Genomic DNA, 26,502 nt, shown 5'->3' on the forward strand with positions numbered 1-26,502 from the left:
TCCTTTGATATCTATTAAAATGCCAGAGGCTGTTCACTTTTCATCTATAAAGTTGGGTTAATAATAATACCTGCCTCATAAAGTTTAAAAGTTGTAGACATTAAAAAGAAAAAAAGATCCTGATGTGGTGGTGACAAGCATGTGGAAACATTGGTCTCTGTGTGTGGAACTCAAATCTTTTCTCTCTGGAGGCTCTTTCCAGCCTCACCTTGCAGCCCTTTCAGGTTTGATGTGCTGTAGGGTTTGGTTTCCCGTATTTGTTTCCAGGACAGCACACTGATTCTCAGTTACAGGGAAAGGAGAGTACATGGTGATCCCTGGGCACCAGGAAGTTTCTTTGAAAATATCTGTTCCCCTCAGCTGAGGAGCCTTGCTGCGTCCATCACCTTCAGTGGCCTTCCTCTCCTCTTTATATCTGAAATCTTTATAGGATGGATCTTTGAAGAGTAGGTCTCACTTTGAAGTTGTAATCATGTTGAGGAACTCATTCAACTTTAAGCAGAAGGAGATGTTTGCCTTTTTTGTTGTCTCCATATTGTATTATAATAATAATAATATATAATAATTATTAGTTGAACTTCAGAGGCAACTCTCAGAGTAAAAAAAAAAAAAACGACCCTATTCCTCCTCCCTCCATTTTTCCTTTTGTGTTGTCTGTCTTCCCATGTGCCCTTTCCCTGCTTGCCCATCCGTACGTTAGACCTGCGGTTCTATGAATACTGCTGCCCTTACGTGCTGAATCCCTCTTTGAGCTATTTCCTTCCTTTATAGATATTTTTCAGAAACTTGCTGCTGTCAAAGACCAAAGAGAATGGGTCACCACAAGTGGAGCCCACAAGGTGAGTGGCCCCGGAGGGAGGGAACACTTCGTCTCCTATGGCAGTGGTTCACATGCTGGGTTCAGAGCCTTGTGATCAGGTTTCTAATAATTATAGTTCACAAACCTACTAACCTAGCCCAGAATTGTAAATCTCTGCCAAGCCTTTAATATTCTTCATCAGCCTAAAGAGTAAACACAGAATAACAAGCAGTTTTCTGAAACTTTTTTATTTTTCTTTTTTCCTATGCCACTTATTAACAACCAAGTTTGTTGCTTTATTTAAATGTTGCTTGAAAAGCCCTGCTATATAAAAACTGCCCCTCAGTGTGTGTTTTTACAAATGAACAAAGTGTGTGTATACGTATCAATACATCCCATATGGCACATGGAGTTGTATGTGTTTCAACCATATGAAATTGTCATGTCTATTGGGCAATTTCATATGGTTCAACCCTATAATCAGATGGTATAATATTACAGGCATATGGATCAAACATGCATTTCAAGATGAATGGATGCACATTTAGTTAAAACAGACTAAATTTATATCTATAGCAAAACTATTTAGATGGTAGCTGCCTACAGCCAAGTTTTAATAATCTGTTGATTTCTCATATTCCAAGAGGCCACTTTTGAGCATATGTTAGAGCAGGGTTGCTTAAAATGTGTTCCCACATGCTGTTCATTATATAAGAGATGATTCTAGGTCATATACAAATCAACACTTTTATTTTCAATAGCTATATCTATTTCACTGATATTACCACTTAGAATTTGAGGAACATTTTTGAGTAGCATTAAGGAGAAAATTGTGGGAATGTTATGTCAGTGACTCAAGTTTGGGGAATGTGTTAGGAGATTAGAGATAAAAGTAAGAGAAGAATAAGAAGAGGGGATTGGAGAAATAAAGATGATGATAGCTTTATTAAAAAAATGAATGAAATCATAAGGGGGAAAATTGATATAACAGAAACCAAAAATCAGCCAAGCAGTTGTAACACAGCTTGCAGCTCTGGCCTGAATGTATCTGGGTGTGCACTTTTGGAGGACTCTAAGTTCTAAAAGTCTAGAGAGTAGAGGGATGAATATGCGTTAATGGGAGTTCAGAAAAGGCAATTGATGAGGTACAGACTTCCAGTTAAGTCATATTATTTAGCATGGTATTTGGAAGCATCGATTCATGCTCTTTAAACATCAATTAGAAATCTGGGAGGCAAATGAAGTGCTTGGTAAGGTTGACATATCTTGCTTAGTTTGGGGGTAAAAAGACAGTTTTCAACACTCTGGTGAAAAGTAGTTCCACAATTGGGAAAGGGCCTACCACAATGCCTGGTTCACAATGAGTTCAAAGCATGAACTCAAAAACAATGGCTGCTTTCTCCCAGTATCGTAGTTACTATCATTAGTCTCCCTACTTGTCCTTGGGGAGAGGCAGAAGAGGCAGAGGGGCCCTCCTGGGCATATAAAAATAGAGGGAAGAGTGAGAACTTTGGCCATGTACCTTGGTCCCTTTTGCTTCTGCTCTGGATAAGGAATGGCCACAAGGAACTGGCCTTGAGTTTCAAACCCGGAAGAGGTTGTACCCTCTCAAAGAGCTGAGTGTGGTGAATGTTTAATAAAAAAAAAACTCCTTTTGAGGTTAAGGCTCAATGATCTTTGAAAGAAGCATTATAAGCATTATACCACTTAAGAATCTTGTGGTACTTACACAATGAAACTTTCTTTTACTTCATTTTTCAGACATTAGTAAATTTACTTGGTGCCCGAGATACTAATGTTTTGTTGGGTGCCCTTCTGGCTCTGGCTAGTTTAGCTGAAAGGTAAGTGTATTTTAATATCTTTCTAGTTCTACTGCCATAGCGGTTTAGGTGGGAGAGACAAAAAAATAGATCAGTTTCTCTAGTTACTTATCTACGTAGTTATAATTTATGAAAAATAAGCATGAAGGAGCATTAATATATTGAAGATGATCCTGAATGAAGAAGCATCATTTTCAAACTTAAGTTGGGAAGGAAAATGACAGTTTCTTCTCTTTTTCTTGACCAGAAATACTTACCTAGTCTTTGATCCAATGCTCAGATACTTTGCACTTTCAAAATAACAATAGTAGGGGTGCCTGGGTAGCTCAATGGGTTAAAGCCTCTGCCTTTGGCTCAGGTCATGATCCCAGGGTCCTGGGATTGAGCCCCACATCTCTGCTCAGCAGGGAGCCTGCTTTCTCCTTTTTCTCTGCCTGCCTCTCTGCCTACTTGTGATCTCTGCCTGTCAAATAAATAAATAAAATCTTCAAAATAAAGCAGTATTTGACAACTGTATCTTTGACAACTTTATCTCTCTCACCTTAAAAATAAGTTCTCTCCTGTACATTCGTTCTAACATATAAAACATTTTCAAACACTTTAACCCTTAAAATAATTCTGCATAACATGTTCCCTCATAGACATCATGATTATTTTAAATAAAAGTGCTTTAAATATATTTTTATGCCAATAAGTGAATCAGTGCTTTTTTCTTGTTTTTATTTTTTTAACCTTATTTGGAATAACTGGCACATATAACTACATGTGTTTAAAGTGTACAACATGATGATATGACATTATATGTATAGAATGATTATCAAGCTCAAGAGAATTAATATATTCAACATATCACATACTTAACTCTTTGTGTGTGTGTGCAATAAGCACACTTCAGATGTGCTCTCATCAATTTTCAAGTGTAAAATACACACTAACTGTAGTCTCCATGCTGTACATGAGATCCTCAATACTCATTCTTATAACTGAAAGTTTGTACCCGTTAATCTGTATTTCCCTCCTGCCTAGCCCCTCACAGTCACTCACCATGCTCATCTCTAGATTCCACATATAACTGATATCATACAGTATTTACCTTAGCACAGTTCCTTTCAGTTTCCTCCATGTTGTCACAAATTGCAGAGTCTTTCTTCTTTATGGATGAATAATAATATTCAATTGTATTTATGTAGGCCCATATAGGTCATTTTATATCTTTGCTATTGTGAATAATGCTGTTATTACTTCTTTAATGAAAAGCCTATCATTCTTTCTGGAGAAAGGGAATCATGTTGTTATCATACTGTTATTAAACAAATTTAAATTGAGGACATGTAACATTTGTTGAATGTTAGAATTTGATGTGGCCTGACCCCATGGAGCTATATTGCTTTTTGTTTCTCCTTCCAAGATAATACGAGAACAAGAGTATTAAATGAAGGGATATGATAAAGTATGTTTTTAGTAGTTACTAATAGTTTTTAATTTGTAGTCCAGAATGTAGGGAGAAGATAAGTGAACTCAATATTGTAGAAAATCTGCTGATGATTTTGCATGAATATGACTTGCTTTCCAAAAGGTAGGATTGCTAACAAGACAATGTCATATTTGATGAAAATGATAATTGTTATTTTCATTATGTCATGCTATTTATCTTACTAACTGAATGTCATGAGTCACCTTTATGTTTGTTTTCTGTTTAAGTTTTTATAAAGAAACTAGAACAAAGATGTGTATTGATTTATCTTTGGTCTTGCATCTCTTTTGATCTGGGCACAGGATCAAATTATATAAATGTTATCATCACATCTTTAATATTTTTGTTTATTGAATTTTTTTACATCCTGTCTTTTTAAGGAAAGAAACTCTGAAGTGGCTCTATTTTTAGTAATTTGAGATTTATATTGAATAAATTATTAGATTGTTAAAATCTACTTCACTTAAGGCAAGTAAAATAAATGAGGATGGCTACTGCCTTGTTTCATGACCACCTGTTATAACTCTAAAGAGAATTGAAAGTGTATTCATTTTTGATTGAACGTATATTGCTCTAAAGAATTACTAGATCCAGTTAGTCATTAGGTTGTTTTTAAGTAGAGTTGCAACCTACATCATTTTATATCTAGTTAAGTAAGTCATGATTTTCTGAAGAGGTAAAACCGATAACAGAAATATCAAGTAATGAAACCCAGACACTTAACCATACTAAATCCCCATGAGTCTTTCTTCAAAGTTAGCTTTATCCTCTTTCACAAACTATGCTTATAGACCTCACATGAACTCATTTCTAGGAAAACAACCTCTGCACAGGTGTTAGAGAACCAGAGATGGATGAGATAGAGTGAGTAGTGTTGGAGAGGGGACAGGCATGCAGATCAGTAGTTGCACCAGAGCACCGTGCGCGGTGAGCGTGAGGTTGATGGATGTCAAGGACAGTCTGGGAACATAGAGCAGAAGCTCCCAGTCAGAGCCTGGGGCCATGCCAAGTTTCCTGAAGGAGTAGGGAGTTATCTAGGCAAAGGGAGAGAACAAGTGGAAACAGAATGTGCTGTTTGGAGGCATGAAGTAGTCTGTGTTAGAGGAACTGCATGGTGGGCACAGCTGGAACAGAGTGCAGGAGGGAAAGTGCCAGCAAACTAGATGAGACAGTTAATGATAAGTTAAAAATATAGCAAATTTTGGTCTAGCTTTCTATATATGGCAGGCCCCACTGTAAGCACTTTTGTGTGTTCATTTGATCTGCACAATACCCCATCAATTTCCATATTTTATAGAGAGCAACAAGATGCTTTTAGCCAAGTCACAATGGGCTCTTTGTGCCAAATGAGTGTGCTTTTTATCCATGCACATTATGGGGACTTACAGAAAGATTTTAAGCATGATCAGATTTATTTTGCAGGGAGATTACTCTGATAGCAGTGTGTGGGGTATGTGGCATGGGGAATATAGCCACACAAGGAGCTCCCTTTAGAACAAGGGAGGGGATGTTTGGTGTGGAAAGATCAAGGAGATAAAGAACACTATTTGCCAAAGAATATACTTTCTGAATGTCAGAGCACATAAGTTTGGGAGGGATTGGAGCTATAGAAAATTGGCTCAGGGGAAAGGAACTGTAGAGCAGTGTGGGCATGAGAAGAGTTGAGAGGCAGGTGACAGTGAGGCTTCTGTCTGAGCACAGTCAAGGATCACAAGAATGGGAGGAGCAGTGGGGTTAGACAGCTGTATGACTTGCAAGAGAATTAATCTCAGCAGTTGCCTAGGGAAAAGGGGGCACTCTTGATTGGAAGTGGTGGATTGGGAAAGGAGAAGGAAGTGTCTTGGATGGTTCCTTCTTCTGGCTTCGAAAACTGAAAAGACTGATGTCATGAATCAACACCAGGGATGTTAGAGGAAGAGCTAGTTTGGGGAGGAGAATAATGACTTTGAGTTGAGACCCAGTGGGATGAGTACCTGGGACTACCGTGTGGCTAGAACTTCTGGAGGCTGAGTGCGCTGCCTGGGCTGAGCTCACAGTACTGGGATAGAGGAGGTGTTTGAAGTCATGGGAATGGATGGCATTGTCCAGGGAGAGTGTTTAGAGTGTGAGACTGGAGGGTTAAGGATAGCTCTAGGGAACGTCTGTCATCATAATGTTTCAGAACTCTGCTGAACATTGTGTGTCCTGTGCTATCATTATCTTTATTTTATTCTCCAGATACTCAATGGGCACGTTACATTAATCTCCTTGCATTATAGTGGTTTTGACATTTTGTTTTAATGTTCTGTTTTTGTAACCACATTATAAGTTTCTGAAGACTATGATAAAACTTTATTTCTTTTGTCTTGAGCACAACGCAGGTCCCATTGTATGTACTTGATAGCTGTTTGCTGGTTAGTCAGTTTTTAGCCAGACCAGAGGGCTTACAGGGAGGCTATAACTTAGAACAGTGGTCAGGAAACTATGTCCCATAGGCTAAATTGGACTCCCTGCCTGTTTTTGTAAATAAAGATTTATTGGAACATAGCCATGCCCATTTGTTTTTATGTGTTGTTTATGGCTGCCTTTGCATGTGCTGGCTGGGTTGGGTAGCTGTGACCAAAGCTGTATGGCTAGAAAAGCCTGAAACACTCTGCTGTGATCCAATCCTTTATGAAAACATATGTTGATCCATGACTTAGAAAATATTAGAGCACCACTGTGATGATAACTCTAGTCCAAATGCAAAGTCAGTAACCACTGTGCTGTGATTCTCATCCTTCCCTCCTCCCCATCCCCTTCCAGACTAACTGCGGAGTTACTGCGCCTACTTTGTGCTGAACCCCAAGTGAAAGAGCAGGTGAAGCTCTATGAGGGGATACCTGTCCTCCTCAGTCTGCTCCACTCTGACCACCTGAAGCTGCTCTGGAGTGTTGTCTGGATTCTGGTTCAGGTTTGTGAGGACCCTGAGACCAGTGTGGAAATTCGCATTTGGGGAGGCATCAAGCAGCTTCTTCATATTTTACGAGGGTGAGTCAGGGGGGCTATGGCCGACTTTGCCTTCATCACTGAAGGTTGGCGACTTGCCATACAATGGCAGATCAGCTTGCTTCCTCCTCCTCTTTGGTTTTTCATGTTATGGACAATCACTTATGCTTGTCACAAACATACTTGAAATCAGTATCAGGGGCATTTTCTTGGGAGCCCTGAAATATTTATCTTTGCATCACCAGCCTCCATGACAATGCTGGGAATAGAGAAGGCCATCAGTCTGCAAATGTAGATTGAACGAAACCCAACAACCACAAGAAAACATTTAGCTTACCACCTTTTTCTTGATGCACTCAATGCATATTGTAATCCCAGCAAGTATAATAATTTTACATGCAATTTTACTTTAAATTTACTTTTTTACTAAAATGTCTACATTTGCATGACATTTTGTATGTCATTTATCTACAAAGAGAAAGCAAAACCTGTAATTAAAGAACAGATGCATAATCCATAGTTAAAATGGGAGAAAATATTATTGATCAAACGATTGCCATGCTACTGACCCTGGTCCAGCTGCTCTTAAGGTGAGTTAACACCTTATCATCTCTCTTTTAAAAGTAGAATTCTAACAACATTCAAAACCTTGAGTATGGAGAAGGAATGGTTATTAAAATAGTTTCAAATTGAAACTTTCTTGAAGTATGTTTCAATAAGTATGTATTAGATATATTGAAGCCATGGATAATGATATCTTTTGGTACCATCAGTGGGAAAGTTCTAGTACCTAAAATTATTATAAAGCATAATTCAACCCTACAGGTACTGAATCAAAGTTGAAAAAGAATATGTCTCCCTGAAAGGAATCACCCTTGTAACACGCGAACATAAATAAAGCTCTCTAATAAAAGCAGAGTGACTTATCTTTCTCAGTATGACCAGATATTATTACATCAGTGTTATTCAGACCTTGTGTTTGTTGTACCTCTATGGATATTATGGAACTGTGTGTTATCAACTTCATTTTCTGTGAGGGAATGTTTCAAAGCACAAGAACAGACTATAGAGATATGGACAATAGCTTTATTAATTATTCCTATCATTATCAAAACAAAGGAAAAATATAAGCTATTGACAATCTATTTGCTTTTTTAAAAAAATATTTTTATTTTTACTTTTTATTTATTTGAGAGAGAGAGCATGAGCAGAGAGAGGGAGAAACAGACTCCCCAGTGAGCAGGGAGTCCAATGCGGGACTTGATCCCAGGACCCTGAGCCCATGACCTGATCCAAAGGCAGACACACTTATGTGACTAAGCCACCCAGGTGCCCCTACTTGCTTTTATGAGTATCACGTAGAAATGTTAAATACTTTATAGTATAAATTATAAATCTTTCACTAGTACTATGGCATAATAAGCTAGCTCCTTGAACACTTAACTAAGTTTTTTGTTTTGTTTTTGTTTTTGTTTTTATATATTTTTTGCTTGCTTCTGTAGGATGCTGATGGTGATGCTGATGGTAGTGGTGGGTATTATGGGTGGTTGATACAACTATTCCAAAAGCTATGGATTGCCCATTTGGAGAGCAGTTATTTTCTTGATGATAAAATCAAATTCTATGATCATTAAGCAGTACTTCAGAGATAAAACTGTTTTACCATGTAGATTAAGTTTAATACAAGAAGGCACCAGTTTTCCTCTTTTCCTCAAAATGTAACCATCCTTGGGAGAAATGAGTTCTTTCATATCTAAAGAGTCAGTTGGCAAATCCATTTCTATGCTGCAATATGCTGCAAAGAAAACTCTTTCCTGGGAAAATGATATATGTCAACACTTACTGTATGTTAAATATGTCTCAGTGCTTTGGGAGAATTTATTACCCCAGCTAGGTAAGCAATATCCATTCAGAGCTTGCGCCTGCCCCTCCACTGCCTGGAGCTGGTACAAGGGGTGGAGACTGCCAGGCTGTCTGCTGGCATGAGTAGGAACGGGGATTGTGTCAAGGCAGTTTCCAGGAAACCTGTTCATGCCCATTCACCTACAATTTTAAACTCCAGAACAGTTCCTGAGGGGCGATAGACTCAAGGAGGGGGAGTGTTCTCTGAAATTTGAGTTTAACTTAATTTGGTTGACAGATGAGATCACCAGCTGTGACTATCCCTAGACCCATCTCCATTATTTTCCTTATGCTACCTGAAGGGAGGGCGCTAGTAGGCCCAGATAACATGGGAATGAAGCCATGATGAATCCATCTATGCAATACTTAGGCATAAAGAAATCAAGATAGAGCTGCTGCCATAAAAAAGAAATAAATGAAAAAATATAGTAGCCACTTTAAACAAAAAGGAACAAAATAGATAAAAGACAAAAAGGAACAAAATAGATAGTAGCCACATTAAACAGAAAGGAACAAGATAGATAAAAGACAAAAAGAAAAGATAATAGATACTCAAGGTGTTACCTTGAGTAAACAGAAAAATATGCTTTATTTTATCAAAGGTATTAAACAGAACATGACATTTATGACTGGAGATTAAAGATGAGATGCTAGGATAATAAAAAGGGGAGGAGAGATATTGCAGAGCTAGGAAAAAAGGCAAAGAGTGAATAATCCATGGAACTGAGACATTCATCAGAGTACCAGATAGAAACTGGAATTAGTACAAGGAAGGGCACACTTGAAAAAATTGCACATAATGGGGAGAAAAAAGACAAATGAGAACCATTAGAAAATGAAGGATATGGCTTGTAGAAGATGAGTTTTCAACCTGTGGATAACTGATATCCTAGGTAAGAGAATAAAGCAAAAGGATTAAAAATTCAAAGATGGGACTCCTGGGTGGCTCATTTGCTCTTCAGCTCAGGTCATGACCTCAGGGTCCTGGGATCGAGCACTGCATGGAGCCCTAAATCTGGCTCTGTGCTCAGTGGAGAGTCTGTTTCTCCTTCTCCCTCTGCTCCTTGTCCCCTGACTTATGTGCATGCATGTGCATGCTTTCTCTCAAATCAATAAAATCTTTTTTTAAAAAATTCAAAAATATAAAAGAAGAGATCTTTACCAAAATAAGGAAAGACTGGAATTGCTTGGAAAAAGAAAACTCAGAATGAAGAAGACTGACATTTAGTTAGGTGAATTGATAACAGGAGAATAGGGTTCAAAAACAGAGGTGGGGGAGGAGCAGGGAGCTCTTCTAGCTGGCTCAGTCAGTAGAGCATGCAACTCTTGATCTCAGAGTTGTCAGTTCTAGCCCCCCACGCTGGGGGTAGATATTACTTAAAAAAGAAATCATAAAACAAAAAAAAAGGTGGGCATGTGAAGCTGTGAAGAAATGACAGAGTGCTAGAGTTAGTTCAGTAACCATAAAAGAAAGCAGGAGGGAAGGAAGAAAGAAAGGGAGGGAGGAAGAAAAAAAGTAAGGAAAGAAGGGACCCCTGCCTCACACCGCACACAGAAATCCATTCTAGGTGGATTGGAAGGTGAAACAATAAAGATAACATAGGAGAAAACTTCACCGCCTGGGGGAGGCAAACATTTCTTAAACAGGACCCAGAAAGCACTGAGCATGAGGAAAAATTGATAAGCTATACATTCACTTTTCTTTTTCAGAGACAGAAATTTTGTTTCCGATCGTTCTTCCATTGGCAGCCTGTCTAGTGCAAATGCAGCGGGCAGAATCCAGCAGCTTCATTTGTCAGAAGATTTAAGCCCTCGGGAAATACAAGAAAATACTTTTTCTCTTCAAGCAGGTATTTATATCATATTACTATGTTTTACTATCTGATACTGTTTAGCATATTGTTTTATTATGCTCTGTGATGGTGATAATAATTTATTATTCTCTGTTATGTATGGTAATAGGAAGTAGGCACAATTTGTAAGTTTGAAAACTGTGAAGTTAAATCCATGTAGATGACTAAAACCTCCAGAACTCATGTTGGGCCTGCAGATTAGTCATGCCACAGACTTTTCTCTCCCTTTCACATTCTGAATACATTGAGAAATCAGCATGGAGGTCAGACATAAAGAGAAGAACAGTAGCCTTATTATTGGTAAAGCTGGATTGGAGAATTCAGCTTGCTTTGTGGCCAGAATCATGGTTCCTATGTTTTCTAGATCTCAGGGCACCTTCCTTCAGGGAGATTCTATAATCCACACACCCATTCCCCTGGAAACAAGGGAGTGCCTTCATTACTCCACGTGAGCACCTAAAGGGAGGTCAGAGCCTCTCTTGCCACACAAAAGCAGGAGCAGGGATGTATGCCCACACTTTTGGCAGTTTGGCACAACCCCGAACAAGGTTCACACAAGGGCACCTGGCCTTTGGGACAAATGGGGCTTTGGGATAAGTGCTGCTGACCATGCTGGGCGCCCTGCAGCAGCCAGTCGAGGAGTCAGAGAGGCACTGGTGGGGGTGTGGAGCAGCAGGAGGGCAGGCTGGTAGAAGTATATAAGGATATATGTAATACCCAAGGCACAGTGCAGGGCCAGCACAAGGGCCCCATAAAATGGTAGCACCCTTTACAGGTGCTCTGTGCCGTAAGATCCAGCATATTTCTGGCTGGACAAGAAGCAGCTTGGTACAGAATGTCATGGGAGGCTGCTGCTGTGGCCATGAGCGGGCAGGGAGGGTGGTGCTCTAGGGGTGGGATTTAACATCGGGCAGATGCACTTAGACTTCTGGCCTCTTTCCCTTAGTAAGTTCTGTGGCATTGTCTGTCAGTCTCTGTGAACCTCAGACTTCTCGTCAGTACTGCTGATAGTCACGGTACATCCTCTGATTACAAGGGATAATTTGGATCATGTATTTGAAGTACTCATGTATCCAACCATTGTAGATGTATTTACTGAGGACCTGCTGAGTGCCAGGCACCTGCTGGCCACTGGGGATTATTTATGATGATGCTGCCTCCCTGTACACAGTAAGTGCTCAATAAAATGCTACTGATGGGTGTAGATGCGCACGAACTACATGACCAGCAGAGGCAGACACTATGCAAGTCAGTTTCCCTCCTCCCAGAGCTATGTCACAGGGAAGGGTACTGTGTTTGGAGGAGTGACTCTGCTCACAGGATTCCCTGAGGAGCTAGAGTATTGACAGAATCGTGTACAGTGCAGTTGGTGATGACAGACACGATCACTTGGTGGTTTTCCTTCCAGCCTGCTGTGCCGCCCTCACCGAGCTGGTGCTCAACGACACCAACGCCCACCAGGTGGTCCAGGTGAGAACGCGGCTCTCCGGGCTCTGGCTGCAGTTCACGTCTGTGCTCACAGACTCCGCTTCGGGCAAACTCTCTATCCCAGAATGCAGCTTCTGGGATCCCATGCTATGGTTTTAAAATGTTTTAATAGGTCTTATTTAAGTTCTAGAATTCCGTTTTATATTCTCTTTTATTTTTTAATTTTTAAACTTTTTAATTAAGATTTTATTTTTTAATTAAGATTTTATTTTTTTTGATGCAGGACTTGATCCCAGGACTCTGGGATCATGACCTGAGCCAAAGGCAGATGCTTAGCCTACTTAGCCATCTAGGCATCCCTAACTTTTTAAACTTCCTTCTAACATTTTATTTTTAAGCAATCTCTACACCCAACACGGGGCTCAAACTCAAATCCCCAAGATTGGGAGTCACATGCTGTACTGACTGAGCCAGCCAGGTGTTCCTAGAATTCTATTTTATAGTCTTGTCCTTCCTTTACCTCACTTGGCTTAGAGAGACCTGCCCTGTGGTTAATCTCTGGTGTTTCTTCCCTATATTATGTGCAGTTTTTTTTCATTTCATCTCTTTTTAAAACAATTTTGAATTGCTCTAATTCTGGACATATAGGATACCATGAATTAAAGATACAAGTCATTTGAATTAAGAGCATATCAGGTTATTCAGCTAGAGGTGACTGAAACGCCACACCAACAACATATTTATTGCCAAGAAACCAGTTTCACAAAGCATAGTTCGTTAATCAGTCCACCACATATACAGCAGTATATGGAAGTAGCGTACAGTATTTCCAACTTCAACTTCAAAATACACAAATACATAATACACAAATACCCAAAACATAAAATCATAAGAGATCAGATCACTGATGATTAGAGGCTCGAGGGCAATCTCAGCACATCAGGGGTTAGTGGGGGAGCAGGGCGTTTGGACTTGGCCATGTTGAAGTTCAGTTCCTACTGTCATTTCTTGGTGGTTCAGCCTTTATAAAAATGACTTAGTCTCTCTAAGATTTGGTTTTGTCATAGATAAAGCAGGAAAATTATAGACTGACTCACAGAATACCTATAAAGATGAAATGCAGAAAGGCAGGTAAATCTCTGCACGATTTTAATATAAAAGCCCATGTATAATAGAGTTCAGCAAATCAAGTATTTAATAGATAATAGAAAAGTAGCAATAAGTTAGCACTTTTTGTTCATTCTGTGTATATATTAGAGTAAGTCTAGAAGGATAACTTTCTATACTTTTCATGGATCACTTTCATTTTTTAAAATCTATTACTCTTATGTATTTATTCTATGTTCTTTTCTATAATAATTTATTTATGTGTATAGTTATTACCAAACTGTAAAGGGAGAAATTATATTTCATAGTTAGACAATTAAAATGCGAAGTATAAAGATATTTGGATCCCTTTACTCAGTCCCTTTGTATCCCTTACTCTTTGTTTTTCAAGTATTTAAATGACTTTAAACTGATATGCTTTATGATTTATCCTCTTTAAAGACGGTTGAAATTTTAGATTGTGGTTGTAGTTTTTGGTGCTTAAAAGTATTACACTGATATATTTACTGTTCTCTTGTAAACTTATACAAAGTACTAAAATTCTATGAATATTTCTCCTCTAACATTAATTTTTGAGGTTGTGTAGTTGCCTCTTTGTGTTTCTGTGTCTCTATGGCATTGCCGCTGGTCATAGATAACACGGGTTCTTTATTCTTCCAGGAAAATGGTGTATATACAATAGCAAAGCTAATTTTACCAAACAAACAAAAGAATGCAGCGAAAACGAATCTATTACAGGTAATAAGCATGTCCATTGTTCTTCAGTATTGAGTTACTGAAATCTGGGGAAACTGGGATAATATAAATTCCCTCCCAGTCTCTGTAGTGTCTGGGAGGGAAAATATAGGGTGCAAGAGGCTGGCTTGAAAACAAATGCTGTTCAAACAACACAAAGGGCTTAATAGTGGTTTCTCTGGGTGGGGTGATCAGATGATTTTATTTATGTATTTCTTTGCTGGTCAGTAAGTTCTGTTATTTTTTGCAAAACAATGCTTATGTATTGGAAAACTGTAAGAGGAAAATTATATTCCATCTTTAAGCACTGACCACAGTTGGTAACATTTCATCTTTACAAGGAAAGCCTGTAAAATGGATCTGGGTAGATGAGAAGAGACTTGCCAAGTCGATGAAGGGGTATGCCTGGGGCAGCCATGGCATCTGCTAAAAGGATGGAAGGGCATTCCGCACAGGGAGAACACTGTGTACAAGGTGGGAGAGCCAGAGAGCTTAGAGTGTGCTTAGGCTACCCAGTGGGGCTGGGGTTGTGGTCAGGGGAGAGAAGTGAGGCCTCACAGGTAAGAGGGGTGCCTGTTACTGCACCTGTGTGCTGTTTTGAAGAGTGTGCATCAGGGGGCCAGTGTCCCCGAAGATACTGAAAAGATAAAATTAGATTAAAAGTAAGCCTTTGCAGTACTTGCCACTCATGTTCCCCCCCAGGTCATTAGGAAGAGGAAGTAAGAATCCATGTTTACCTCCAACCTGATTGAAGGGCTGTCACCCAGAGCGAGAATGAAAATGAGCAGAGAGGTTCTTGTGGTATCTGTGGACTGCAGGCAGAGGTTTTCAAGAGTTACTCATGAGAACATACGGGTGTGGGACTTCATTTCTTTGGTGTGCCACAGATGCATGATGTGATGCTGGACCACAGAGTCAGGCAACTCCACCCTGCAGATGCATTTTGTAAAGCCTGTTGCTGCTTCCTAAAAATTCACATTGAAATGGTTTTTGAGGGGGCTCCTGTGTGGCTCAGTCGGATAAGTGACGGCCTTCAGCTCAGGTCATGATTCCAGGGTCCTGGGATCGAGCCCTGCGTCAGGCTCCCTGCTCAGCTGAGAGCCTGCTTCTCTCTCTCTCCCTCTGCCTGCTGCTCTGCTTACTTGTACTCTCTCTCTCTATCTCTCTGTCAAATAAATAAATAAACAAAATCCTTAAAAAGAAATAAATAAAGAAAGAAAGAAAGGAAGAAAGAAATGGTACAGGAGCATTTGTGTCCTGTACTTTCTCACTGTCTCCTCCACCCTCCCCCAGGCTCAGTCATGGCATTGTGTCAGCTGCCTGCTTCTCTGGGCAATTTTATTTGGGACCTTCTGTATTCAGACCACTAATTTTATGGAATGATTCCAGATCCAAGTTCAGCAGACCCTGATCACCCCCGTGGTGGCCTGTGTCCAGGCCCAACTACAGGCCGGGGGCTCTCTGGTTTTTTTTCTTGGCACTGCAAACCGTCAGACGTTTAGACGTTTATTTTTCTTTGGTCAAGTCTCACAGGCCTCTTTCTGAGTGTTCTCGGGAGTTACTGTAGATTGTTCTATTTGGGGAACGCTTAAGACTCTTTACTCAAGAGACCAATTTGTCAAGTTTGAGTCCAATGTGCCTGTGGCTATTTTTATATGTCATCATTTCAAGTGTTTATTTTCTCATAGAAGCCATATAAATATTGAGGCATACATAGCAGGCTAGAAAGAAAATAAACCTTGAGCTCCTGAAAATCTCTGGACGTTTGGTTTTCTCAGAGTAAGAATTTTATTTTTGGTCTCTGTGTTCATCTTGTTCTTTCTAGAAAGGAATTAATGACAAGTACTGAGTGGAACAAGGCTAACATCTGATCATTCTACAATATAAACACTTTTTAAAAATATGAGACCTACCCCAGGTATTGATGGTTTTTGGTTTTAGTTCTAAGCTTTGACTCCCACGGAGCCCAGCCACTCACAATAAAGTCACTTCAATGTTTAGTTCTTGATAATTTTATACTGGGGATGTTTTAGTTTGCTGAGCTACCAGTAGAGAATCACACACCCTTTTATTTTCCAGTGTTATGCATTCAGAGCCTTGAGGTTTCTCTTCAGTATGGAAAGAAACAGACCACTCTTTAAAAGGTATGAGCTTAGAGAAATTTAAGTGACTAGTGATCATGAGAGTGCCCGGTTTTCACATACCTGATTTAGATGTAAACAGTAAGAGAAGAATGAAGCAGTAAGCAAAGCATGTGTTTTCAGATTTCTTAGAATCTGCACGTAGTAACACTGACTTACCTTAGTGATATCTTAACCCTGAAAGTGAACTAAATGTTGAAGAAAGGAAATAAATGTCTCTATCAGTATAATTCTTACTTACTGTGACTGCCATGGTTTTTAGTTTTCCTTTTTTTATTTTTTTCTTGGACGTTAACATTTTAAATGAATGGCGTCAAAATATGTGCTTGTTCTTACGCATTTAGAAATTCCAACCTTGGTATATGCGTTTCCTGTGAATCAACGGAAAAGAAGCATATGTCAGGGTATCCTTCATAGGGCAGGAGCTCATTTGAAGGGGAGGAGGCTAGGTGTTCTTGGGTCAGAAGGCTGTGCTAGTGAGCATGACAGGGAAATCAGCCCCTTGGGAAGCAAACAGTAGTTACCTACATGTGTGGTCTACATGCCCCTGGCTTGGCCAGGGTGGCCAAAATCATAGGCCCAAGTTCTTACTAGAAATCTATTGATAATGTGGATGGAAATAAGAACTTGAGTTAGCATAATGTGTTTTGTTCAGAAGCACTGGTGCATTTTATGTTGCTACCTTATTTACAAATGATGCTTGAATTTGAGGGAAGAAAAAGAAGTAAAGTTACTATAATCTTTTATTTCAAGGCCCTAAACCAACCATTTTTATGGACTTAGTGATTTTACTAAGCCCTTAAAACCAGTACCCTGTAAATGATTCATAAATCTTTCCATTTTTTTCATTTACCTGTATTTTTCTTTTGTTTTCATAAAACATTTAAGAATGGGGTTAGTATTTACCTCCCAGGGTTAATATGAGGACTGAATCAAATGGCATTTATGAAAGTGTTCAGCACTCCATAAACACCCCATAAACATTCCTTTCCAAAATGTTTAAGGCCTGTACCTCCAAATATCTTACAAACAAGTTTTTTGTAGAATTTGTATCATAACATGAAATCTGCCCTCTTACCAAATTTCTAAGTGTAGGGCACAGTATTATTAACTGTAAGCACAATGTTGTACCCTACATCTTTAGAAATTTTCCTCTCTGGTTGCTTTTCATTATCCCTTAAGAATAATAGTTCTAGTTCATTTTTGTGAGATAAGCTGGTGAATGCTATTTGCCCCCACTTTGTTGACAACCTAAGGAAGTTAAGTTTGTTTAATGTAATTAATCTGTGAGTAAGCTAGGTCCCAAAGGGAAGGAATGAGCAACAGTTACCAAGCCCTACGTGAAATGTCTGTGTGTATGTTTTCCCTGTAGACTTTTCCCCACTGACTTGTTTGAGATCTTCATCGATATAGGACATTATGTTCGTGATATCAGTGCTTATGAAGAATTGGTATCAAAGTTGAATTTGTTAGTGGTAAGTCCTGAGTTTTAAATATTTGGTCAGGCTGGTATGTGGTCAGGAATGAAAATTATCATAGTGCCCATTTCCTTTTTATTTTTTCTTTTAGGAGGATGAACTGAAGCAAATTGCTGAAAATCTTGAAAGCATTAATCAGAATAAAGCTCCTTCGAAATATATAGGCAACTATGCGATTTTGGATCATCTTGGAAGTGGAGCTTTTGGCTGTGTCTACAAGGTGACTTTGCCCTTGGGGAACAATATTTCCGACATTCCGAAGCAAGCCAGACATCCCACTTACACACACCCATGCAACTGGATTAGAACCTTCGTTAATGAAAAACAGATAAAAATTAGAAGGGGTGTTTTTGCCCATCAAATAGCTGTACTAATATTATCTTATCTCAGCTCTCAGCTCTAGAAATTGGTCACTGATCTTTGAAGACAAAAGTCCTTGCTAATGTCTCACAAAAAATAGTCAAAATGGCTTGTCCCAGTGCGTGAGACTTCCTCTAAGTTCATACTAGAGTTTTCAATATTTACCCAGGAAAACCTATCAATAGTGCAGACTGAGGAGATACCAGTTTTTTGAGCTGAGCTTAGTGTATAGACAGAATTTTAAAAGTTGTTACTTATGTAGATTATTTATTACTTGTTTTAATCGTGTGACTTATTAATCAATCTCTTTTTTTCCTTCTTTCTACCCCCACCCCATTATTATTATTTATTCTTTTAATTTTATTTTTTGGTCTTATTTTAGGTTAGAAAGCGGAGTGGCCAAAATCTTTTAGCAATGAAAGAGGTCAATTTACATAACCCAGCATTTGGAAAGGATAAAAAAGACCGAGACAGCAGTGTAAAAAATATTGTTTCTGAATTAACAATAATTAAAGAGCAGGTAAATGTTTTTCTTGTTTATGAGGATATGTTCCTTAACTGAGTGTCACTGAAAGAAAGTAGAGTTCTTGTGCTATTCTCGTCCATGCTGTTTAAGAACTGGTTCTGTTTACAATAATTGATATTGAGGTGGTAATATTTTAGTTATTTTTCTGCAGCCTTGACATTGAACCATAGAAAGACTTTCTGGAGTTGGTCTCCGTGCTTGGGTTGCGGAATGACTGGGTTTACAGCAGGAGGTCACATATATGAAGCATCCTCTTTTCTCATTGCGAGCATCTCCATTTCCTTCTCATTATATTGTAGAATATTTGGTTACTTAGTTACATGCATAAGCATATGACTAAGAGTCCCCTGACTTTTGTCAAGAGAAACCAAGCTGTTAACATTCCCCAAATACAGCTTATTAAATCTAAAAGTAGATTTTCAAGATGGGTTATTATTTATTGGCACGAGCGGAATATTCAGACATAATGTAACAACTCAATTAACTATCATTATGAAGGTTTGTTTGGGGAGAAAGAATAAACATGTCAGAAGAGAAGTGAGATCGGATTTTGTGATCCAAGAATACATGGATTTCTTTTTCAGCTTTCCTTATTTATACATTCATTATGGATACTGTTCATTTGTAACTCCTGTGGAGAGCGACCAGCTTCCCCGCTCTGTTTTCCACCAGTTAAATTTGCGTCTGTGCTGGGACATAAAGATTACCAAATAAATATGACAATCTTTATTCATCGAAATACATAGTTCTAGCCCAATTCATCAATTGCAGTACATACTATCACTAATAGCTTGTTTTATAGTTGACTTTCATATATACTAAAAGAGTGGACCTGAAGAAGTTAGTGTGTGCTCCTGCGTGGGATACTCTGATCTTCAACAGTGTGCTGTTTCACTGTAGCACAAGGCTAGAGCATGGCCTTTGCTTCAAGCTGATCAAGTATTTTCATTTGAACCCTGATCTCGATGTGGTCCTGACCAGTGAGCTCGGCTTAGAATATGATTCTGTTGCATACCGTATTGTTTCAAATCTGCCGGCCGCTTGATAGTTGATGAGGTAGACCTTGTTTTAGCACACTTCCTAAGAAAAGAAAGTATCAGGTAAGGACAGATAAGTGGCTTGTGTTTGGGCTTTGAGATAACTCAAAATTGTACAGTTGCACTCTTCAGAGAGAACTGAACCAATGGAAAGGATTATAACATTGAGAGGTGATGGCAGACAGAAATGGCAGAAATGGAACTAGAAAAGGAGAATGTGTTTGTTAAGAATAAGACTAACCTGCAGTCAGAAAGAGGGTCCAGATACATTGGCTTAAATAAGAGGCCTCGCAATGCAGTGAGCTGTTTCTCTTCCTGTAACAATCCTAGCGTGAGTGGACCAAGTGGTGTTCTCTGTTCCGAGCAATCATTTGGGGATGTAAGTTCTTTCTCCCTTACTGCTCTGCTACCTCCTAGGCCATTGTCTTCATCTGCATGGTTGCAACTGGCACAGGCATGTTCACATCCAAGGTGAAAGAACAGAGTGTGGTTGGGGGAGGGGTTCCCCAGTATTTAGGTCTCAGACACAGGAGCACATGTGTTTTTCCCCTTACATTCCCTTGGTGAGAACTTAGTGGCAGTTCTCACGGCTGCAAGGGAGGCTGAGAGATGTAATCTCTGACTGGGAAGCCATGTTCCACCCATACTCAAATGATGGAGGAATAGGAGAGGAGGTTTGTGGAGGACAGTTACCAGACTTCCCTTCAAAAAGGTAAGAAAAGAGACCAGAAAGAAATGCAAACCATTTATAAACGTAATGTCAACTATTCGGAGATAGAATAAATTTCAATTTGCCTAGAAACTAAAAATATAAATAAGCAACTATAAAAATTCTAGTATTCTTATAGAAAAGTAAAGTTTTGAAAAAGTAGAATTTCCACATCATATCCTGAGGTATACTTAGGTTAAAGAACGGAACACTTCTTAAACATGGTGAGGAAGACTTCACTCAAGACTATTGCAATAGGAGTCAAACTATTACAACAGGGGAGAGAGATTGAATTCAACTCAAAGACAATAGCAACAGCTAGCGATTTACAACCAGGAGGCTGGGTGAAAGGGTGCCTGGATGGGAAATTACTTGGAAGGACTTCATTAGCTATCAAAGATGGGATGATGAGGAACTTGATTGGGATATCGAGACTGGGGAGATTTGCTAATCTGGTTTGGCAGGATTCTTGGTAAACCTAGGCAGTCCAAGAATGAAGTCTAGTCAAGAAGAGAGCTCAGAGAAGCCTGACTAAAGTTTGGCCTCTAAGAAGGGAGTCCTTTCCAACTATTATTATAATGTAAACTCTTAGATTACTTCAGTTTCATACTAACCATTTTGGAGAACATAGAAAGACACAAAGTGTGAATAGACATAAACAGTACATAGGAATATTTAAGTAATAGGGAGGGGGAAAGCAATGGTGTGCATATTCAACATAAATTGCTTCATTACAGTTTTCTTCTCTTTGCAATGTGTGTGTAGTGTTGGGATAGGGAGCACTACATGAATTCTTCAGGTTACTTTGACTTCTACAGTTCTCTGTTTTGGTTAAATTAGGTGATAAAGTACAATCCGTTTTTAGTTCTAATTGAGAAGGCTATATGGGAGATTGCTATTTTCAGATTAGTTTTGTAGGTAGCAAATAATAATCATGATAAAAATCTCAAATCTCAATTAGATGACATCTTGAAATGCTTAATTTTATAGATAAAAATGAATACAACAATTTCTGTGTTGTTTTCAATTATTTTCCGTTATAGTCCAATTATATTTTCAAGTAATGTGATGTTTGTTATTTATTTTCTTATAGCTCTATCATCCCAATGTTGTACGCTATTACAAAACATTTCTGGAAAGTAAGTATGAGTTTTCATGATCTTCCTAATTAAGGAAAAGTATATTGTATATTTCTATCTATATTAGAATGTCACAAAATAAACTTAATTCTTTTCTTTTTTCCCAAGTATTTTCTTTATTTGTGGAGGATCTTGTGCATTACTTATTGATCAGTGAAACAGTGATATAATAATCAATGACCTACAGATAGTTAAAAAGTACTTAGACTCCTATATGAAAGGCACTGCACGAACAAAGCAAAATAGTTATTACAGCTCTTTTCTTACACACACACAAAACCATAGTAGGATCGGGAAAGCAGCAAACTAAAAGTTGATAGCTTGTATAAGACAAAATGAAAAATAGTTTTCGTTGACTCTGATATTTTTCATCCCCCTAAACTGGGAGTGCTAGGTCTTTAGATTTATTTTACGTGAAGTTCAGGTAATTACCACAAGGTGGCGATGGAGCCCTGACTGAGTCCGCAGACAGGACCTCTTAGGTGCAAGGATCAGAAGGGTGAGATAAGGGGCTCCTGGGTGGCTCAGTGGTTAAAGTCTCTGCTTTTTACTCAGGTCATGACCCCAGGGTTCTGGGATGGAGCCCTGCATAGGGTTCTCTGCTCAGCGGGGAGCCTGCTTCCTCCTCTCTGCCTGCCTCTCTGCCTGCCTTCTTGTGATCTCTTGTCTGTCAAATAAATAAATAAAATCTTTAAAAAAAAAAAAAAAAAAGGTTGAGATAAAGCCAAACTCAATAACATGCTGAAAACCTTTGACCAAAACAATAAAAGTATTGAGAAACCTTAATGATGTGCATCACATATGAAGTTTCAAAGTAAATCATGTGGAGGAAGATTTAAGGAAGTACAAGGCAACAGTTGGGACTTCCTCATTGCCACTTTGTAAGTGCTATTATTATTATGCAGACCTATTGCAGTAGTGTGGCATTTTAAGATTTTACCCATCTCCCTTCCCCTAGGTGACTCAGAGGAACCCAGGGCTGAAACTGTCCTGTAAATCCTGCTCCCTTCATATTAGAATTCTTAATATTAGAATAATTTCTTATAATTTAGTGCATATCCCATTAGAGATCAGGATTGGCTTCAGAATTGCACTACTGAAGTGACACAACTTAGACTAATTTTTTTTTTTAAAGATTATTTATTTATTTATTTATTTGCCAGAGAGAGAGAGAGAGAGCGAGAGAGAGCACAGGGAGAGAGAGCACAGGCAGGCTGAGTGGTAGCAGAGGCAGAGGGAGAAGCAGGCTCCCCGCTGAGCAAGGAGCCCGATCTGGGACTCGATCCCAGGACGCTGGGATCATGACCTGAGCAGAAGGCAGACGCTTAACCAACTGAGCCACCCAGGCGTCCCGACTTAGACTAATTTAAAAACAAAACAAAACTTTTACAAAAAGAATTGAAAATGGCCTAAAAATACGTGAAATATGATAAAATAGATTAGGGAATTATATGAAATTAAATGAAATTGAATTAGGGAATTATGGGATTAAGAGTACCCTTACTGGGGGCGCGTGGGTGGCTCAGTGGGTTAAGCCGCTGCCTTCAGCTCAGGTCATGATATCAGGGTCCTGGGATCGAGTCCCGCGTCGGGCTCTCTGCTCAGCAGGGAGCCTGCTTCTCTCTCTCTCTCTCTCTGCCTGCCTCTCTGTCTGCTGTGATCTCTCTCTGTCAAATAACTAAAATCTTAAAAAAAAAAAAAAAAAAGAGTACCCTTACTGTGATGAGCACTGAGTATGGTATAGAACTATTAAATCACTATATTGAACACCTGAAGCTAATATAATACAGTATGTTAATCATACTTCAATAAAAAATCAATTAATATAAGAAAGGAAAAAATTAAGCTAGGAGTAAGATTAGTATATACACTGAGTATTTCTTGGAATAATGAACAATTGAAAACGATATGTCTGTCTGTCTTTAGGAGACATCTGTGTTGTAGAATACTATGCAGCCAGGAGAAAGAATGGCATGGATCTGTGTGTACTCTTAGGCTAGCCTGCTGAATGAAAAAGGATGAGTGGCGGAACATGTATAGTAAATATTCCACTTTTGTGAATATTGTGTACGTATGTATTTTATATACATCCATAATATCACAAAGGATACATGTCACATGCCATTGTTAATAGTTTCATATTGGTTTGAGAGGAGAAAGTGGCATTTACTTTGTTTCTTGACATCCAAAGCAAAGAGATGGATGCAATCAGTTATGGGATTCCCTCAATCCATAAGATAAACCCAGTAGAAGTCCAACTCCCTCTGTTCTAGAGGGGCATGACACATTTCTGTGGTGGGTTATGTTTTCACCTGTGTCATTGCAAGACCTTGGCATGATTCGCTTGTAAAATTCTGTGAGGTACATCCATGAGACTATCAAACAATAGTTTAAAATGCAATTTTCTGAATTTCTGACATGATTTAAGGGTAAATTTTAAACTACTGAGAGGAAAGGTGGGTTTACATGTTCTTTAGGAAATGGCTCCATGACTTGGCATCATTTACCTTGTTCTCTTTGGCACCTCCCAACTGTTCCACATCTTGGTGTACATAGAAAATGGTGATATTTGCCAGAGTAAACTTAAGTGACAAGGTAGTCCATAGCCAAAAGAGACTGTTGCTGGGCTCCGGAGCCCCAAGAGCCCCTCACTTCCACTGCCTCCAGGACTGACTGGATCCATATCTTAGCACGTCTCTAACTCTTCAGCTCTGTGCCCTGCACACACAGATTCTAATTCAAAAGTTTTTTTTCCAAATATATTAAATTTAAATTTCTATTATGTCTTCCTTGTTTTCCTATAGATGATAGGTTGTATATAGTTATGGAGCTTATAGAAGGGGTCCCTCTTGGAGAGCATTTCAGTTCTCTGAAGGAAAAACAACATCATTTTGTTGAAGAAAGACTATGGAAAATATTTATACAGGTACATTTTTGTTTTCATTAATTTTGTTCTAACAAACAGTAAATTTCTGAGCTGATTTCTTAGGCATGTGTATAGTAGTCATCAGTAGTGATATGTATATTGGGGAGAATAAAATTTGTTTTTTATTTGCTCTTTCAAGCTGTGCTTAGCTCTTCGGTACTTACACAAGGAGAAGAGGATTGTGCATAGAGATCTGACACCAAACAACATTATGTTGGGGGACAAAGACAAAGTAACAGTTAGTAAGTATCAGAATCTTAAAATTTTTAATTTAATAATTACTGAATATTATTCAAGAGAGAGTTGTTCAATAGAAGTTTCTGTACTTAAGGGGATATTCTATATCTGCATTGTCCAGCATATGGCTATTGGACATTTGAACTGTGGCTTGTGTGACTAAGGATGTGAATCTTAAATTCTATCAAATTTTAATTGAACATCCCTATGTGACTGGTGGCTACTATATTGGGCCGTCCCTAGTGTAGTTCTTGATTGAGTTATATTTTGCCCATGTTAGAGAATAAAGTACTGTTCAATGTTTAAATATTGAATTCCCAATTCAATGGTGGCTAGGTTTTTTTCTCTCTATAGAACACCACTTCATCAGCAAAAGCCTTTATGACCACCATGTGAGCACATTGTTTTGAACTATTTTAATATAGTCTGTATCATATGGGTGACAAGTATACATATCAGGAGCTATGACAAATCTAGGTATTTGTTTATTTCAGCATCAGTTTTTATCAAATCCACGGATACATGCCAAAATTTTGGCTAAAATTTTACAAGTGAGAAGGTTATTTTTCCCCCCGACAATTGTATAGTTCTCAATCATAACTTAAAATTAACTTTTTAGCCTAGATTATTGATAGTTTGTATTCTCTTATTCTTCTCCACTCATGAACACTTGTGTTACTCTCATGGACTATTAATCGTTCACCAACTATAAGTAGGGATATACATATCTAAATCAGTGGTCTCTAAATATTTTTTGCTCATGACATGCCATCAGTAAAACTTTTATTTTGTAATATACTACCAATGTATATATGCTTACTTATAAATTATATATCTGCATCACTATACAGTTATTTAATATAAGTGTATAAAGTCCTCAAATAAAATATAAAGGGGTGCACTAAGAATCAAAATAACGGTTTCAATATTTTTTCCTGCCCTCCATGGATTGCCCTAGGCATTTAGCTTTGGGGACCACTTCCCTAAATATTATTGATGTGAGAGACACATGGTAACATTGTAGAATCTAGTTCTTCATGAAGGCAATTCCAAATGTGCACCTTAACCATCACCACATGTCTTCAATAGCAACAATTATATTTACTGTCCAGATTTTTCTAAGGGCATCCTATATTAGTTTAAAATATAAAAAGCAACCCCAAACAAGAACTCTGGCTAACTTCCAATGCAAAGTTACTTGGAAATATTTCCAGGCCAGGGCAGAAATATAAAATGAGACAAAGTAATTGTGAATCTTCACTTTGGACACAAATTTGCTTAATCATTTGAAATTAATTACAATTTTGTTTGCCATAAACTTTCAGGTTTTTTTTCTTTTTATAAATTAGACTTGTGTTTCTTTAAGAATTGTTCCCATTTATATACCTATAGATATTTTGATTTATAAGTTAATGAGAATTAATAGAAATCAAATTTATTATACCTATATATTATTAAATAGGATTGATTTAATTTTGTTTTGTGTTGTATATGATGCCTTTAATGGCTTTTCAGGCCACGTTTCTGGGTAATAGCCAACCCTGCATTTTATTTTCTTACTAAGATCAGCTATAATCATTTCTTTGGTTACATTTAATACATTGAGATTAAGCTTTCCTTGTAGTAGCTTGATTTCTTTTCTATCTAAGCTTATTAAATTTTATATTTATATTCTGTAATCAGTACTGCACATCAAAATAGTTTACAAAATAAAGTAGTGCTAAAATCTTACGAAGAAACATTTACCTCTTTGCAATCCCCAATTCTCTGTTTTCTGAAAAATTTCATTCTCTTTAGCTTCTTCTGGTATTTGATTTTCCATTGTGATAGTTGAGGATTTAGTTTTCGTATTTCTTCTTCCCCA

At 38.3% G+C, this 26,502-nt stretch overlaps 1 protein-coding gene across 2 annotated transcripts in view; it reads left to right on the forward strand.

The window, feature by feature from the left end:
* Positions 1 to 26,502, forward strand: part of LOC132011742 (serine/threonine-protein kinase Nek10) — a 98,914-nt gene that overhangs the window by 51,873 nt on the left and 20,539 nt on the right. For both annotated transcript variants that reach the window (XM_059390813.1, XM_059390814.1), the window contains 14 exons: positions 772 to 839; positions 2,561 to 2,640; positions 4,109 to 4,195; positions 6,878 to 7,102; positions 10,673 to 10,812; positions 12,224 to 12,285; positions 14,011 to 14,088; positions 16,165 to 16,229; positions 17,599 to 17,701; positions 17,796 to 17,924; positions 18,447 to 18,584; positions 21,430 to 21,475; positions 24,280 to 24,401; positions 24,541 to 24,643. In XM_059390813.1, the coding sequence (XP_059246796.1) occupies positions 772 to 839; positions 2,561 to 2,640; positions 4,109 to 4,195; positions 6,878 to 7,102; positions 10,673 to 10,812; positions 12,224 to 12,285; positions 14,011 to 14,088; positions 16,165 to 16,229; positions 17,599 to 17,701; positions 17,796 to 17,924; positions 18,447 to 18,584; positions 21,430 to 21,475; positions 24,280 to 24,401; positions 24,541 to 24,643 (1,446 nt within the window). The remainder of the gene's footprint in view (positions 1 to 771; positions 840 to 2,560; positions 2,641 to 4,108; positions 4,196 to 6,877; positions 7,103 to 10,672; positions 10,813 to 12,223; positions 12,286 to 14,010; positions 14,089 to 16,164; positions 16,230 to 17,598; positions 17,702 to 17,795; positions 17,925 to 18,446; positions 18,585 to 21,429; positions 21,476 to 24,279; positions 24,402 to 24,540; positions 24,644 to 26,502) is intronic.

Source organism: Mustela nigripes, chromosome 2 (assembly GCF_022355385.1).
Source record: "Mustela nigripes isolate SB6536 chromosome 2, MUSNIG.SB6536, whole genome shotgun sequence".
NCBI classification, from domain to species: domain Eukaryota; kingdom Metazoa; phylum Chordata; class Mammalia; order Carnivora; family Mustelidae; genus Mustela; species Mustela nigripes.